The sequence below is a fragment of the Daucus carota genome, chromosome 9, assembly GCF_001625215.2.
Source record: "Daucus carota subsp. sativus chromosome 9, DH1 v3.0, whole genome shotgun sequence".
Lineage (NCBI taxonomy): Eukaryota > Viridiplantae > Streptophyta > Magnoliopsida > Apiales > Apiaceae > Daucus > Daucus carota.
The window spans coordinates 2904297-2923539 of record NC_030389.2 but is presented as its reverse complement, the minus strand read 5'-3'; the positions used below and the strand labels follow the sequence as shown (position 1 = coordinate 2923539).

The 19243-nt window shown below is 35.1% G+C and overlaps 2 protein-coding genes across 3 annotated transcripts; one reads left to right on the top strand and one right to left on the bottom strand.

The window, feature by feature from the left end:
- The first annotated feature begins 1032 nt into the window (after positions 1-1032).
- Positions 1033-2700, top strand: LOC108203828 (berberine bridge enzyme-like D-1). Its single transcript, XM_017373023.2, has one exon. It carries the CDS (start codon positions 1033-1035, stop codon positions 2698-2700), a length of 1668 nt encoding a protein of 555 aa, XP_017228512.1.
- Positions 2701-3141: 441 nt separating this feature from the next.
- LOC108192271 (dynamin-2A) lies at positions 3142-18693 on the bottom strand. Of its 2 annotated transcripts, XM_017373022.2 has the most exons (22): positions 18341-18692; positions 15607-15657; positions 15406-15526; positions 15165-15254; positions 13249-13310; positions 12969-13083; positions 12522-12864; positions 12019-12166; positions 11497-11598; positions 11286-11405; positions 10416-10499; positions 10158-10285; positions 9000-9084; positions 8740-8878; positions 7750-7826; positions 6705-6761; positions 5614-5758; positions 5335-5483; positions 4935-5048; positions 4782-4849; positions 4290-4459; positions 3142-3947 (listed from the first exon to the last, which is right to left on the bottom strand). In XM_017373022.2, exons 1-22 carry the CDS (start codon positions 18473-18475, stop codon positions 3724-3726), a joined length of 2727 nt encoding a protein of 908 aa, XP_017228511.1. In that variant the 5' UTR covers positions 18476-18692; the 3' UTR covers positions 3142-3723. The 2 variants fall into 2 exon arrangements, 1 of the variants encoding a protein (XP_017228511.1); XR_010287825.1 differs by lacking the exons at positions 3142-3947; positions 4290-4459 and having other exon boundaries at positions 5331-5483; positions 18341-18693.
- Positions 18694-19243: the final 550 nt, after the last annotated feature.

Below are 19243 nucleotides of genomic sequence, written 5' to 3'. Positions count from 1 at the left end.
GAGGTTGAGGGTTCGAATCTTGTCGAAAACAAGATGAGTGCGTGAAGTGTGTTTAATTATCAGAAAAAGCTAAAACTCAACAAGGCTCCAAAAGCTACACCAATGATAATGCAAAATAATTGATGGTATTGTGGGGGTCTGGCCATGATCTGTTCTGATCTTGTCGCAGTAATATAAAAGAAATTTATTACTTTTTCTCCGTTGACAGCTGAAACATGTGAAAAATTACAGGAAATATCGAATATTTTACGATATAATTGAAGGGCTTATCTTCATAGCATCTTTGTAAGAAAAACTTAACACCATGGCCAATCTCCGTTAAGCTTACACTTCTTTCTGATCATCACTGTCTATTGTGACCGGATGTTTGGGTGTTGGCCCTCATTATCACAATTTAAAACATTCATGCCTCAAATATTACCATATGAGAAAATGACCCACCCTCAATATCACTTATTAACATTATATCCAGTGTTGTAAAAAGCGGGAATCGGACTTAATCGGTGAAGTCACGAAACAAGGATTAATCGGGGATTAATTGAATTAATCGGATTGATCGGTGATTAATCGGTGAATTAATCAGTTCGGTGAGTTATGGAACAAGGATTAATCGGTGAATAATCGTGATTAATCACCGAGTTTTAGAACAGAGATTATATCGTGTAGCATACACATCAGGTTACAAGAACATAATGCTATTTCGTATAACATTCTATTAAACTGTAGCATTTTGTTAGGGTTAAAAAACATAACAACTTCGTATTACGTTTTCCCTGGATTAAAAGAGTAAAATACTGCACAATTTAGTATTTTCTTTCCAAAATTGAAAACGTTAAATTATCCGGCATTAGTAGGGGCCATTTTCTCAAGTCTGTTTATTTAGGACATTACTTGTGTTTTTCATGAGATCAGGGTCCTTTTCTCCCATTATTGGCAGCTGAAAAATGTGAAACATTACACAAAACATCGAATATTTTCCGATATAATTGAAGGGCTTATCTTCCTAGCATCTTTGTAGAAAAACTTAACACCATGGCCAAATCTCTGTTGAGCTTACACTTCCCTCTGATCATCACTGCATGTTATCTTGTTCCTTCTTTGTGTAGTGTTACTACAAATTTCGATGAAATCGCTTCTTGTTTTCGTGGTCAAAAAATTAGCAACTTCACTTTATACTCATCTAGCAAGGCATCTAAGTACTTTGATCTCCTCAACTTCTCGTTACAAAATCTCAGATTTTCAGATATTTCAGTTTCAAAACCATCAGCCATCATCATACCGAAGAGCAAAGAAGAGGTTTCCAGCATAGTATTGTGCTGCAGAAAATGGTCTTTCGACATGAGAATTCGGTCAGGAGGGCACAGCTATGAGGGCATAAGTAGCACATCATCGAGTAATCAGACCACGACGTCTGCTGCATTTGTAGTTATTGATATGATGAGCCTTGACAAGATTTCAGTCGACGTGAAGTCTGAGACCGCGTGGATTGAAGGCGGTGCAACGCTTGGGCAGACTTACTATGCAATCGCGGAGTCCAGCAACGTTCATGCCTTCCCTGCAGGGGCTTGTCCTACAGTGGGAGTTGGAGGGCACTTCTCAGGTGGAGGATATGGATTCCTAGGCAGAAAATATGGCGTTTCCGCGGATCATATAGTGGATGCGCTGCTTGTGGACGCCAGAGGACAGATTCTCGATAGAGATGCAATGGGAGAAGATGTGTTCTGGGCTATTAGAGGGGGAGGTGGAGGAAATTGGGGAATTGTGTTTGCCTGGAGAATCAGGCTCGTAAAAGTCCCCGAAATCGTGACAGCTCTTTCCGTGGCCAGGCTGCAACATAAGAAAAATCAAGTCGAGAAAATCATCCAGCAGTTCCAAGATGCTGTTCAGGACTTGGATGATAATTTTCATATCCTGGTTTTCGTGAGCTCTGGCTTGGTTCCGGGGAAAAAAGGAATAGCTCTGATAATTCAAGGACTATATCAAGGTCCGAGAAACAAGGCCATCTCGATTTTAACTAGTAATTTCCCGTTGATGGAAATAACAGAAGAGGACTGCAAAGAAATGAGTTGGATAGAGTCTGTGGATTACTTGTCCGATTTCAGTGGCGGACAGGGCTCTATCTCCGGCCTCAAAGAAAGATATTTCCAAGGCAAATCCTACTTCAAAACAAAATCCGATTACGTCCAGAAGGCGTTACCAAACGTGGGGATCGACACTCTGATAAACTTCCTCCAGAAGCAACCAAAAGCGTATGCCCTGCTCGAGCCCTACGGTGGAATCATGGAAACCACGACAAGTGATGCCATCGCATTTCCTCATAGAAAAGGCAACATTTTCTCAATCGAGTACACGATAACATGGGACGAAAAGGATCACAACAGCGGCAAAAGCAGCAAGTACATTAACTGGCTAAGAAGGTTTTACGATGCAATGACACCCTATGTTTCCGCAAATCCCAGAGCGGCGTATGTCAACTACATGGATCTTGACCTGGGAGAAGTTACGGAATTTGTTAGTAGTAGTAGTAGTAGTGGCCCAGATTTGAGTTCTCGAGTGGATGAGGCAAGACCTTGGGGGGAGAAGTATTTTGTGAAGAACTATGAAAGATTGGTGATGGCCAAGAGTATAATTGATCCACACAATGTTTTCAGGCATCAACAGAGCTTGCCGCCACTGTTATCATTCAAGTCTGAGGAGTAGTTCACTACAAGACTTTGCCGCCACACCTTGGTTTAAATAAATGAAAAGATAATGCAAAGCCAATTATTGAAGAATTTTGCATATTTTAATCAACAGCTATTTCACCTCTGCAGATTATGGGTCTGTTTGGTTTAGAGAAGCAGAAACGGCTTCGATTGGAAAAGAAGCAGAAGCTGTGAGAGAGAAACTAGCATTCTCAGCTTCTTAAAAGTGCTTCTGCTTATTTACACAAACGGGTCAAAAGAAGCAGAAGCTAGAAGCAGCTTCTGCTTCTGAAAACCAAACACCCCCAGTACTAGCTTCTTTCTCACAGCTTCTACTTCTTTTCCAAACACTTTATTAACTTATTTAGTTCTCACTTCTTCTCCACTTCTTTAATTTAAACAAGAAGTCACTTATTTTAAGCTAACTCAAACAACCCCTATGTCTCCAAAATATTAATAACTCAAAAACATCAACGCCCAGCACAGTTACTTTCATGTAAATTATTGCGACAACAATATTTTCTTTTTGTATAAAATAGAAAAATTAGATATACTGCATCCGGTGGTTGGTTTGTAATATATTGACCAAATTTAAGTGGAATCCAGATATTAACTAAATAGATAACTTTTGTCAAAAAAAAACTAAATAGATAACTACTTTTTGTTTATGTAACTATGTGCTATGTCATTACATAGTAAAAGCACTTGCTGGAGCACAGGTAAAATAATAATTTGCAAAAATTGAATTGCTTTTCCACCGTTATACAGGTGATGTCGCAATCCGCAAAATCTATGTCCTGTTCCGATCCTAAGCCCAGGGTGCAAATTAGGTGCTGCTGCTACGCTGTGGGGAACCAAAAAACCGCAGACATAAGGCCCATGATACTACATTGCGAGGTATATATACAAGGCGTGGTAAGTCTTCTACAAAGCCTACTAGGCTACTAGAGCATTGTATGAGTTCAAAAGGAACCCAACAAAGAGCAGGAAACACCTAGCCTGCAAGAATGCATGAATTAGAATTATTATGATGTATAATCTAATATCTATAAGCAGAACCAGATGAGGGCGGTGCAGGTGGCAATCGATTTGGTGTCCTCCGACCACTAAAATTTGAGCCCGATCCTGCTTCATTTTGGGAAGGATCACTGTATCGACGACTGTGGCCATTACCAAAGGAGTCTGATCTGGCATTGCCAGCTGAATCAAAAGCAGATCTCCAATCATCCGATGACGAGGACCCACTGGTCATTGCACTGCTTTCTGCATAAGAGAAAAAAATATACAACTATTTAGCAAAGAGAATAATAATATAGTCATAGGAAATGATATAATGCCACAATAGGTGATTAAAACTGCTTATCTCTCCACAAAGTAAATGTAGTGTAGTGTACACCAGAAAGCAATACTGGAAGTTGCACAATTTCAGTTCCATGTTTCTATTTAAAATATAAAAAATTATATGGCCCAAATAAAAGAGGTCATGATGCATGTTTATCATTGTACAAGGGTTCTCTGTATCAAATAAGTATGACTATTGGCAGCAGTGTAATAATATAAAATGTTGATGCATAAAATTTCTGAAACAGAATCATGCATTACTACCTGATGTATCATCTGACATAGTGGAGGCTGCAGCTGCTCGGTTATCATGAACGCTAAGTTTCCGCGTAAGCTTGGAAAGCAGTGAGGATTGTTTCTGATAACGCTCCCTCTTTTGTTTTACATTCTTGTCCTCCATCAGCAGTTCTTCAACTTTTGCATTGCTCTGGGAACTATCAACAGAAAGAGATTAAAATTGAACTACCACAAACTGTAACGGAACAAGTTAAAGATCGTGGGAGTGAATTAATGAAATAAATAAGAATCTCTTCTAATGGACATGGTCTAAAGACCCACTGTTGTGCACTACATATAGAAAAAAGAAAAGATTGCTGCTTGTTGGAATAGATGCGATTTCACTAAATTCTGGGATTACATTGTAAACATCTAAGCATCTCCTCTATTTCTTTCACAACAAAAGATAAGGCTAGGAAGAGAGCCTACAGAATATATTGCTTCTGAGTAATTAACCAACGAGATCAACAAACTGCTAACCTGATAGAACTGTACAACTTGTTGAGCATATCTTCTTTAGCTTTCTCCACTTGGCAAAGAACAACAGCCTGCAGAATCAGATGAATCAAATAGATTGAGTGGGTAAGATATCTAGCAGACAAAATATAGTATGCATATCCCAAAGATACAGACTTTTGGAACATTGGCAGCAAGACTATTCAGTACAGCTTCAACATAACCACGAACTTCTTGAGACATCCATCTAAGCTCCTCTTCCGGATCTGCAGGTTTTCTGGACATTCCATCCTACATTGTGCAAGAAGAGTAACTTTTATCAAGTAGCGGGATAGACTCGACAAAGTAAAGGCTAAAGGACTGGCCACAGATCTTGTGCAACTAGATACTTTACTCTCATCACACTTATATAACTGAAAAAACTACAATAAAGTTTAACAGGTCTCTTAAGATAAGGAAGTTTGATTCGCAGCTAGTTGAAAACTAGCCATCGTAAAAGAAAGAATACACATTAATAAAACAAAATGAAGGCAGAAATAATCATGATTGCAAACACTTGCAGCCTATCCTTACTCACAAGAGAACCATCAGAGTGACTTTGCCGCATCGGAACACTAAATTCACCCTTAACTATTCCTCCCTTAGCACCAATCACATTTCTTAATTTCTTCAACCACTCAACCTTCTCTGCCATACTCTCGGCTTTCAATACTACATCACTTTGAGCTGCAATACATGTTTCAAACAATAATTTGTCTGGAAGCCAAGTTTTGGGGAAAAAAAAAATGCATGCACATACATGCATCAATTTGCCAGTCCATGTGTGTGTGTGTTTATAGGTCACATAGTATGTTACCTTTTAACACAGTCTTGTATGCAACTTTGTTGGTTATCTTGAATACAAGATTGGGTGTTTCAGCATCTGGGCCACTAGCTTTTTTATCCTTGGAGCTTTTTGATGGGGCTGCTTCTTCCTCAGAAGCATCGTCGATAACACAGTCCTAATTCATTTGCATAAAATTACATCAGTTTTGACATTTGCTATTAGAAAGTTTCTTTTCACACTAAGAGCATATGCACCAATGGTTAATCCATCAGACGGATTGGCGGAGTATGCTAATGCAACAATTTTTTATAGGTCCATCAATAAATTTGAAGTCCATCAATCTGTTAAGTACTCCATCAAAAATTGGAGTAAGTGATGGATTGATAGATTGATGGACGGACCAATAAACGGCTGCTGCATAGATAAAAGTCCATCGATTCGTTGATTCAATGAACGATAACCATTGCGATTTTTAACTGTTGTATTAAAACTAATACGATAGTCAATTTTTATTGCATAACAAACTACATCAAGTAAATGAATTGTGGATTGACGGGGTTCGATGGGTGGGGATGCTCTGAAAATGAAATACAAATTTAGAATGTAAGAACCAATACTAAAAGTCAAGACAAAATTCAACTATACAGTACACTTTCCGAAGAACCAGTCAAGGGGTGAGCCAAACTGTCTTCAAGATAAATGGTTGTGTTAAACCAGGGAGTTAAATAGGCCTTCACGACATGACTCCTTCGACCTCAGGAAAATGCAATAAGGCTCATTTAACAAACAGATAAAGTTAAAGAAACTTTTACTCTTTCAGTTTCAGCATTAGAGATGCCATAAGATTACATCAGTCGCATATGAACTCTAGTAGCAATCAATTTAGAAAAAGTTTATCATCTACCAATAACACCCTTTTGTAAATGGAGGTGTAGTAAACATGCTCACGTGCAACATCATAGTCTACATGTATTCCGAGATATATCATTATAGCATAACATTAAGAAGTCAATACAATAAGACAATAATCATCTATTTAATACAGTATGCAGTTTTAAAAAATTCACACAAATAAAAAAGCACCACTAATTTGTATATCAGATTAACAATGGTGATCATACCTCCAAAGTAATGACTCCGCGGAAGTGTCGTTCCTCTTGTTTTTTAGTGTACCCAAGCTACAAAACAAGGATAACAGCATACAGTCTATCAAGAAATATCATCTGTAAGCAAGTCAAGAAGCTAAATTTTCAAATGAAGAAACTATTGTTAGATGTCAGATAATTTAAAAATGATATTCACAGAACTAACAAGATACGGAAAACATCAGTTGCAAGACACTTGAATGGATATGTTTTTTAAAGTATATTCAAAAGAGTAGGTTTTATATGAGATCTTAATGTGAAATTTATACTCATGACGCACAATAGAGCAAGATACTTGTCAATTCAGAAGGTAAAAGTCAGTAAAAATACACGTTTTCAAGAAATTTGGTATAACAAAAAAGGCTTACAAATTAGATAAAATTTAGACATCATCATAACTGGAAAAGGGTAAAACTGCTTTGTGATATTTTTATCCTGTATATAGTTAAATATATACATAAGTAATAAGATACACATATTATATAGCAAATATTTTCTTCATACATGAGTTTTCTATAATTCTTCTGCTATGTTTATATAGCTTTTCCATTCTTCAGAGTCACATATGTTGTGTTTGTAAAATAAGCAGCAGAGATATCACGTCTAGACAGCCAATTAGCGATGCATTTGGATGCAACTAATAACATGTGGTTGAGAGAAATAAATTCATGTAAATTATTTTAATTAAAAAATATATTTAGTATTATGGACACTCCCTCGACGTCTGAATAACTGTAATCCTAATCCTTGTCCTTTTTTAAAAATGTAAAGATTTCCATCATACAAATTTAACACTATGTCGAACTTAGCTTTTACACAAATTTAATTCATATTACAATGCTAATCATCAGGGTTATATTGATAAGAAAATTTTCCTCTTCGGCAAGGGTAACCTTAATCTAGCAAACAGAAAAAGAATCCTTTTAAGACAAAGGCAAGATTAGACATGATCTGCTAAAGATCCAAATGCATATCTGGATTTAACCTCAGATATTAATAATAAGTGATAAATTACATCTACCTTTCCCGTCTTTTCGTTCAAAACAAACCATCTCTTACTCCACCCACTGGCTTTTCCACTCTTCTTCAATAGAAACCCTTCCAACAACAAAATAAAATAACACAAGATAAGCTGCACACGCATACAGAAACGGTAATCATTTTACAGCAACAAAGACAATGGCACTTTACAAGGAAACCTGAGTCCCCAACAATTACTCAAATAAAACATCACATTATCAACAGAACACAAGTTAGGCCATTACACTAAAGGCTCAACTTTACCTTCACTAAACAGATTTACATGTATCATGCAATAGAGCAATATATAAGGAATATTTTGTGGCAAGAATTATATATGCAATCAAGGGAATTACAGTGATGATATTCTGCATTCCAGTAAAAGTTTTGAGTTTAATATTCAATGATGTACAGTAGTAGCAGCCGGCGTTCAGAATATCTTCAAAGATAGGAAACACATTTTGAGAATCCATGTGGACATGGATAGTTACTGGAAAATAAATTTCAGAGATTTATTTCGACAAAAATAGTTAACGGAAAACAAATGTCAGAGATTAGTAGGTAAAGCTTGCTAGTTGCTTGTGTTTCTTCACTATGTTAGCTAGCTGCTAAAGTAGGGCCCTTCACTTTTCTAAAAGCACTGTACACAAAACCAGAAATCAGAACTAATTTCACTCATTTACTTCGAACAACTTTCTAGTACTAAACAAATCCTCTGCAGAACCAATATCAGGCACTAAATCATAGAAAGTAGGGGTGTCCATGGGTTACTTTTTAGAACGCTTTTCAATCCTCATTTAAAGTATAGTTCCATAATATATTTTTTAAATTTTTTTCTCTGAATAAAAATTTTATATTTAAACTTTTATTCGAAAAAGGAAAATTTTGAAAAACAATTATGGAACTATACTTTACAACAGCCTCAAAATGCGTGCAAAGCCTAGTGGGACGGAGGGAGTACAATTGTTCAGGGTACTATATCTGCACAAACCTGCTGTTATCTCCCCTTCGGGGCCAGCAGTTTTCAATACTGGTCCCTCTTGTGGATCCTTTTCTGACTGGCCTGATTTATCCTTCATTGATTTTAAGGTTCCCCCAGATTGCTGCTGACCTGTTTGAGGGCTAGTCGCCTTCATTTTTCAATAAAAGATTATTGATAAATTATATTAAAAAATATATATAAATCCTCACTCTTTCCACTAAATCATAAATGGGAGAAAGTTAAGTGATCAAGAGTGAATTGTGATTTACTCTGCTTAATATGGACTGCTCTGCATCAACCGCCTTCTTAGAAGACCGATACTTTAGCTCGTCTTCACGCCTCTGCCTCTCCATCCTGGTATTGTTTACTCCATTATGTAGGTACAACGTTTTAAGTACTATAACATAAGTTGAAATCAAATAAAGAAATCTGAAAACATATAAATAAAATTATGTAAATCAAATATGTTTATTTCTATATAATATTAACTTAGTCCACTATATTAATCAATTAAATCCCAACTTATAATAACTGCATAATATATCCTCAAATATAGTTATTAAAGTCGGAATAAAGTCGGGATACTGATGTACACACAATTCCAAAATATGAAATTAGTAGTGTAAACTTCAATTTTATATTACTGAATAATAACTTGTATGTATATTTATTAAATCATAAATTAAATTGACTATATATATCAACTACAGTTTGAAGATTTTGTAGTTTGATCTTGCTTCTATCAGTGAATATAATTGCATGAAGACTGTTTGGAATTTGACTAATCATTAATCAATTATATGTCTGTAATGGTGATTACATATGTATATATCTGAAAACTTTACAATGTGTCAGAACGTTGTGCACTCCTCTAAAAACACTGAGCAGATCAAAAAAAAAAATCAACAAACTAACTAATAAATGTGGTCAAACACTTTCATGCCTCTCTGCACTTAAACTTTAAAGTAGAGATACGGTCTGCATTCATTTTACCCCTCCATGCCCTGTTTTTAAAAGCTGCAGATACGAATTATGCTTTGGTTTGTTGACAAACGACTTTATAACTTCATGAAGATGAATTATTTTTTAATTTTGTGACAGTACAAATTTTAGTTTTTAATTGTTTGATACAACTAAAATAAAGATTAAATAACTATAAAATCCTTAGTTTTGAAATGACATTCATAGTATTATGAAAGCAAATACAAGTAAAGAAAAGTTAGTTTACTTAAATTATACTGAAACTCAAATAATAAAATAATTAATTAATCCAAAGGCTAGGGACGTGCACCTCACGTTCTAACAACAATGACTTAAGAAAAGACACCAAATGAAACCCCATATAACTAACCTCACTTTAAAGCATAATACTTGGGTATTTAATTACAAGACACAAATTTCAGAGATTTTTTAGCTGTTATAGTTACCTCCTTTGCAAAAGACGAATGAAGTGTTGTGGTGGGACGAATGCACGCTCCATGTCAACAAGCGCAACAACCATGTTCTTTGATTCAATTTTGAAACCCTCAAGTGCTGTAGTAGCAATTGCCACAACCTATATATACAATATACAATATACAATAGTCAAGTATGTTGTGATTCTCACAATTTTATTCTGCCAATAACATAGTAAAGTATTTACATGATACAATATCCAAATTTATTGGGGCTCTAAAAAATTATACCTCTCTCTTAAAAGGAGGGTACCTTCCAAGTCCTGGGGTAGCATTTGCAGAAGCTGAAACTATATCCACTAGTACACGATGCACCTATATTGTGTTATCCATGTGCATCAATCAAAATACACAGGGGAAAAAAGGACAAGCAAATAATCAACAATAAAATAATCAACAATAAAATAATCAACAATAATATGATTTATCTCGGCACTGAGTTAGCTTCTAACATCAAACAGCTTTGCGATGTGGAGACAAGCATCCCAACATCCTAAAAGTCAAGCCTAACATAGATTGATTATATGTGGTGGTGGTTCTCAACAACAGAATGTAGTGTAAATAAAAGTGTACTGCACAGCAAATCAATTATCTGCATCATACTCCCTCCATGTCATGCTTATAATATAGACACATATGAATAAACATATATGCAAAGTTACTCATATACTGTATCGCTAATCTAGAAAAGGGAGTTTGTGCAAGAATAGGTGGCATGACAAATTAAAATAATTCAGTCAGCCGATTGTGTCATTTCATGTTTATCATCATAAATTAAAAACAGAATATTTGATGGCGCAATTTATAAAAAGCAACATCAATATCCGCAGGGCGTAAAATAGTATACCGTGTCCAAGAAAACAAATTGAAAACCGACGAGCTGGAATGAAAAGAAAATGCAATGCAGCGATAATTAAAAAAAATACCACCTTCCGAAAAAACAAGCACAATTATAGTCAAATATTTACTATAAGTGTCTAAAACAAGTTGAGACAACAGGGTAATGTTGACAACTGAAAGGATTTTGCCACTATAATTACCCAACACCTAAAATCAATTTTATAAATATGTACAGGAACTATAAATTATATAAAGGTGCACCTCATCAACACAAAGGCGGGATGGTTCTTTAGCCAGTTCTAAAACACCCTTTATTAATGACCTTAAACCTTTTTCAGGAGATATAAGGTAGGGCTGATAACCATCTGCTTCTAGAACAACCTGCCGCAAAATTCATAGTGTATCATTTAAAAAAAGGTAAGATGAGAGCATAGATGCTAATAGAGAGCATATTAAAATGGGAACCACATACCCTCTTGACATTGTTCATGTCAAAATGTTTGTCCAAAGGAAGCTGCTTGATTCTGTTAGGGAAGCTTCCCTCAAAACAACCAACAACTTTCCATCCATTTCCCTTGATAAAAATAATAACAAGTTTATAGAAAATCTCCGAGTAAAGAACCTAAATAAGATGACAACAGCATAGAGGACTTTTGAAATACATGCATTGGCATTTAAGCTAATATAGTCACACTAAAAGGAAGGAACAAACGAACGAAGGACACTTGGGAACACGAAATTTAATACTTCCACCTATTCACAAAACACGCAACAGAACTCGAACTTCAAATAAATTGATGCTTATTGAAACATTATATATATGTATGTTTGATCACTTCAGTTTCTTAAGTCAATATAGGAGAAGACTAATCCAATATCAATAATGTCAGCATATTCAGTTTGGCTAAATTATTCTCCCAGTCAAGACTTGAAACCAACAGACCCTAAATAGTATGTACTAATATAGTTTGAGGAATTCCAATTATATACTCACCTCACCAGTTGTAATATGTTGCAGGAATCTGTCCTCAAATTCACGGCAAAGCTCTAAAGCTAAAGCCTTTGTGCCTTCAGAACTAGTAACCATTTGTTCACCAAGCCTTACCAATTCACCCTGTACTACCTGTGACTTGCCCTGAAGCCTGCAAAGAAAGAAAGGGTAAATGTTACAAACTATTTATAGCTAGAACATTCGACACCTAGGGAAAAAGTAGGTGTTACAACTTTGGATGTAGTTGCACTCCTGCAGTAAAAACAGTACTCAACATTGTACACCTTGTGAACACCAAACTTTAAAAACAAGTTGCCAAAGGAAAAAAATGCAATCATAAAGTATGTTCTGCTGGAATAATTTCTGAAATGTACTTTCTTAATGAGGAAGAAGATATACAAAGAGGATTAAATTGTACAAGTTGCAAGTGCATAGAAAAGGAATCTGCAAGATAATATGAACTAATCGATGATTTATCAAGGAGGAATTAAAACAGAAGGAATTACCCAGATAGGAGATTTGGGAGCCTGATTTTCATGCGGTTACGTATCTGGTGGGCCAGAGTCTCAACCAAAGCTAATCTGCCAAGCTTGCTTTGAGGGGCACCAGTTAATATGGATTTTAGGCTTTCAGTCTCAGCACGCCAAGCTGTTTCTAATGAATCATCAGATCCGACATTGCCTGACTGTGCTGATGCTATAGACACAGATTGACCGATCAACGCAACCCATGGAATATCAGTTGTACTACTTGGTCCTTGATTCAGTAGGAGAGCCTGGACAGCTGCAAGAACTTTTTGATCTGAAGCGGCTTGGTCTATTTTACTAATTACACCAATCGTCCTGGTACCTTTAATATAGAAACCACACCTTTGATCAATTTCATTATACAAAAAATTAACAAATTTCTTATGTCCTTGTGAAAATTCATGAGTCGGTTTCAAATTCACTCACTTTCCCCATCTACTTCCTTTGCAATTCTCAATGCTCTAGCAGAAGATATTTCCGGTGCCTGCTTCGCAGGTATAATAACCAACAGAATTGCATCATTGCGCTCCACATACTTGTTCTGTAAAGAAAAAACCTTGTAAAACTATTTCAAGAAAATACAATTAAAAAGTAAATCAGAATGCGTAGATTGTTCCTGAAAAATACAATAATCTGCAACTTAAAATTAAAGCCATCAAGTCAAAGCAGAAACAAATTTTGTTAACCATCAACTGTGAAAACTCACCAGTGAATCATCAAGATTTCCTTTATCCACACCAGGCAAATCAACTAACTTCAGTGGTGGAGCTGAATTTCAACGATGGAATAACAAAACTAAAAGTAAAGATATTGTGGTATAAAGAAAATATAAGACAAAAAAAGAGCAATTATCATTAACCTTTACAAATGCAGCAATGCAGTTCTCAAGAAAGACAAAGCACTTAAACTTGCTTCAAACACTAGCTCCACTCTACAGATAAGAAGATGTATAGCTTACCGAAGGTATCAACCGCAAGATGTATAGCCTCCTATCGTTTGATGACAAAGTATGTGCAATGCATTTAAATGTTTAAACAATTCTTCATGCAGGAAACGACAAAAAATAGCAGTATAGAGATATAAGAGAGTATACAATGGCATTTCCATGGTAATAAGCACACACATATAGTGCCCAACTCATTTTCAGTTCATAACGTCTAGACATTGTGATTGGATCTGTCAAACATATTAAAGCAAGCATGGAATTATGCAATACCCCTTTCACACCCTCGTCCTACATCACATTTGCTGCAACTTGGATCATGTATGGATCCTACTAAAAGGAGAAAACCACAGCTAATACAAGGTCTGGAATAAGATCTATAATATTTCTATTAATCTAATTGCTACAAGAATAATAGTTAGTTTCACTTAAATATTTTGCAATTGATCTATGACATTTTTGCGTCATTTGTTCTGAATCATTTATGAGTTTTAAGTCTCAGCTGAGAATTCTTTGTAGTAGGTGGTTCATGGTTGGACAGATAACAATGAACACTGGATTTACAAATCATAAGCCAAAGGAGTGCACTAAGAACATGATTGTATCATTTGTATGTTTCTCTAAAGAGAGCTAAAAATGTAACATGGAAAAAAGATGGTTCAGATGAAGGTGAGTTATTTCAAAGAGGATCATCTCCTAATTTGACGAGTACATGTATTTAACATATAATTACAGTTCATCTCATATATAATAGTTTCATATATTAGACTATATCGAAAATCAGGAAATGTCCTGTATATGCTTTGGCCCAGACCAAAAGATAAAAGTATGCTAAATTGGAAACCTTTCCTGCTATCATCATCAGAATTTATCAGCATAATTTCACCTATCTACATAAACAAGGTTAAAACAACTGATAAGGTCTCCCTGACTGAAACTGACGAGATATAACAAGCAAAAAAATGTGAACTTGTACTCCTAATCCTATAATCATGATTAAAAATATCAGTACTATAACTATTATATCCACTGTCCTAATCCTTCTAGTCTATTATATTAAGCTCTTAAATAGACACCAAGCCGCCACTTTGATACTCCTCCGTTGCTAAATAAGTGTAACTTTGACAACTTCCTTTTGAGTAAGCTTCTAAGCTCATATAGTATGTGACAATGTTGAGGTGTTATTAAGTTATAGTTGTACAAAGTATTATACTTTAACATTTTAGAATCAAACCACATATACTGGATGTAAAAGTTATAGTTAATGTTAAATATAACCATTTAATTTACACGTTAATGTAGTGTCAACGTCAAAAGCAGAGCCTCTTAGTTGTTAAAAATGAAGGGAGGGTTAAACTATTTCTGTATATTTTTCTATTTTGGGGGGTGTTTTTGCTGGGGGAAGGGGGGGTTAATAAAAAATTCTAACGTATGTCTCCCCTCCTTTGCTTGTAACAGCAAATGTATTCTCGGGCAGCTACAAAGTAAGATGATATATAATGGAATAGTAAGAAATTGAAAATTCAAGGTCACGACAATTGTTTTCCGAATAATTGACAAAAATATATTAAAAGAAAAAACAAACATATGTGCAGCAAGGAGAGTTAATAAAAGCTAAATTACTATTAGAAAAAACTGTACGCATCATTTCTGCATGGAAAAAAAAAGTCCAGACTAACCTGTACTTGTGCAAAGCTTCAAATGTATTTCATCGTGACTTTTACTTGAAATTTTACTGAGTCGATCCTGCAAGGAACGCCTAAGTGCACCTAAAACAGATCGAAAGAAACACAAACCAATGCAGATGTCAGTTTAGGATCGATACATGGATTTATGGTAAATGAAAGTTCAAGGGCAACTATTAGCTTCAAAACAAAGAATCTGACTGGTAGTAACTAGTAAGACTGTAAGAGATCATACTTGCATTTACTTGTTGAGATTTACTATCAATCTCCAAAACAATTGATTTGCTACTTAGGGAACTGTCCCTCTTTAGATCAATGCATATAGGAGCACGAGTGGCACCTCCTTCACCAGTAGGCTGCCAAAAGGAGTTCATTACCCTCAAAAAACATAAAATGCTTTCAGACTAAAGAAAATGAGTGAGAACGGTAAAATTACCAAAGCAGGATGTCCTATTAGACTGTTTAAAACAGCTGATTTACCTGCACCCTAAAAATACCCAACAGTAAGAATATAATATTTTAATAGCAGCAGATGTCAATAGAACGAATAAAGAAATTTTAATTATATATGGACGACAATACTTATAAACAGGATAATTTGCAAAATATACAAACATCACAGAAACCCATGATGATTGCAAAGACCAGAGAGACAGAATCCTAGATTCATTTCATACTATGACGATTTAATATCAAAAGCCGATCAGAGTAATTCAACTGAGAATGAAGTTCAAATAGCTTATTCAGACAGAAGAACCATGATTAAGGAAGAACCAAGAGATACATGAAGTGTTAAACTTCTTGATGATGTTTAACCAATTCAAGCAATCCAAGTATGAAGACACCTGCCACTACCACTATTAATTTTAGTTAAAATCTAAATATGCACCATCATCCAAAGGCCCATACACCAACCTATATCTAATCATGCACAGTACATGAAGAGAACATAACAGCATACTATAACAATTATGTAAAAACAAGTTGCACAACAAACCCAACATCAGAACACACGATAATAGTATATTAGTAACATAAACACTGTCTTCCCTTTTCATCAACATCGTGCCCCTTAATCTATATTAATCAGTTACCTATCGATGTCATTAAATCAAAAATATTTGCTTGATGGGGAATCTTAATGTTTTACGCTTTACCTTTTAAAACAGTATAGAAGGAAGCCTTGAAACATGATGTAAAATTCAATCCTGTTCATTGTTTCTTCTTATTCTGAAAATTTGGTTTCTCCAACTATAACTTTTTCACTAGCAATTATGACATCCAAAGTTCATTCAATTTAATTCTTCTGCAAACACAATTTTGCATTGATTTAGCAAAAAAATCCTCATGCACCCTAACTTTTTAGGTGTTATAATAGTTTTTGAGGTAATGAAAATTAATCATGTCTTCAAAATTTAGCTTATGGAAACAGACGTTTGATATTCAGCTGCAAGTCAAATATATACAGAAGAACACACCACCAGATTCCTGGATTAACTTGAACAGAGAAGTTACCCAATGTACAGTACGGAGAGAGCACAAAATTATGGAGATGAGCGCTAAGTAATCATAATCTATTCAGCAAGAAATATCAAATTTTCAGTTATTAAGAATTCAAAGTCTGACTGAGCCTTTATATATTTGACATCTCTCTTCATTGAGTTCAAATTACAGAGGAACATTCATCATTTAGATAACAAAAGCCTAAATCTTTGTTCATGCCATTAACATGATGAACCCATGTTATAACAACACCTGGTTTACTATACCTACAATACCCAGCAAGTCACCAGCATTTGATTCCTTACTTGGTGAAAAACTAGCCATATATGCTGGATCAATCTTTTATCATGATAGCAAATTCAAAAGCAGAATTGACTTGTAAAGTTTCAATGTAACTTCATTTAATAGATATACTTCCCACAAAATCATAGTAGATACGACTAGAAGTCCCTTAAATGCATGCCATACTATGACTTGAAAGGAACCAGAAAGCAATTACCAATAAATCATCAAATGCACCTATAACTAAGCTAAAAAAACACCATGATTAATCAAATTTAATCATTCAAAATCAAATTGCAACTAAATCAAGACATCTAAATAACAAAATCACTGAGCCAAACAAATAATCATTAAATTAAGTGAGAATCAACAACATATCGAATAGAACAAATAAATTCACCGTATTACCTATTCCTAGATTGTGGACACTACCTTATCAGCTACTCTGCAATAATTATTTGGACTACAATGTTAGCAATTCATACATACCCATAACCCATCACTATAAGCATTAAACACTAACTACTGCTAACCGAGTAGACTAAGTACACACACCATCAATGCACTAGCAAGAACAACATTTGTTGACACCAAAATGCACCTAATACGACATTTGTATACACCGGGAAGCACCTAAACAAAGCTCAAGTATACCATAATGCAACTAATTATGCTAGAATACACTGAAAAGCAGTGAAACTAAGCTCGAACACACCAAAATGTACCTTATAGTATGCTTGAACACAATGAAAAGTACTGAAACTAATCTCCAATACACCTAGACCTGCCTGGCAGTCAAGAACCGAGCTTCAATATGCCAAAATGCACCTAAAATCAATCTCTGATACAACAAAATGCACCTAATACTAATCTCAGTTACACCAAATTGCACCTGATACTAATCCCAATCACCGAAATGCACCTATTTATCTCAGAACACCAAAATGCACCTAAAATTGATCTCAAACAAACCGAAATGCACCTAATATTAAGCTAGAAAACACAGCAATAGACCTAAAACTAAGCTCAAATACACCGGAATGCATGTAAAAATCAAATTTCTCGAATACACCAAAATGTACCTACAACTACAGCTCGAACACAGAGGAATGCACGTGAAAACTAAATTTCTCGGATACACCAAAATGCACCTACAACTAAGCTCTAACACACTGAAATACACCAAAATCCACCTAATACCAAACCTCAAACACGCCGAAAACCACCTAACACTAAACTCTAATATATCGAAAATTCGAAATGCACCTACACAGAATAAGCTCAAACACACATGATCGGCCAAATTCAATCAAAACACAACCGAAACACACCTAAATGAAGAGATCCACATAACAATCATCAAACTCAAATAATCACAAACTCACCGTATTGCCCAGCGCAACCGCATTGAGAAACGTCGATTGGCGGCGCGAGTTCTCGTCGACGTCTTCATCGGCCAGCACCGCCGACGCTTGGCGCATTGAATCCGACAATTGCTCCAATTCCTCAATCGCCTCCATTGATCACCGATCAAATACAATCAAACAAATCAATGTTGTAACAATGTGTTTATCAGAGAGAGATGAATGTATTGTGAGATTGTGGAGAGAGAAAAGCCCCAGCGATTTGATTGAAATGAAACGAGAGATACAGTAAACAATCAAACGTATGTGTGTATGCATGTATATTTGAAATTGTAAATGTTATTCAGTTATTCTATGTTGGTGAGCATGAGAAGCGAAAGTTTGATTGCATTAGAACAAGCCACTATTGAATATTGATTGTTTCTTCGTATTCTATTTTTCTCGATTTTTATATTTAATAAATGCATATTATAAGAATAATATAATATTAATATCGAAAATTTTGTAAGATTATTTCATTTCTATAATATATGTGTGTATATTATTAATTACCTAATTCTTACTTTATTAGTATTTCAGATAGAAATCATATAAATTATAACACAACAAAATGATAATACAAGTTTTGCATCTCTCTTTCCAATACTTTTTGAGCTAGTTATATTGTAGTTATTTTCATAACATTCCTAATGGAACACAACAAAATGATAATACAAGTCTTTTTTCTCCCTCTTTCCTATACTCTTTGAGCTAGTTATATTGTAGTTATTTTCATAACATGTTATCAACACGAGTTCTACATTTTTCGGTTTATCATTCAACTGATATTGGAAACAAGGTTCATCATCTGGGGAACTAATGTAAGTCGCACTAAAAATTGCATCACCAAGCACATGCAAAACACTAGCTTCATGTGTGGCCTAA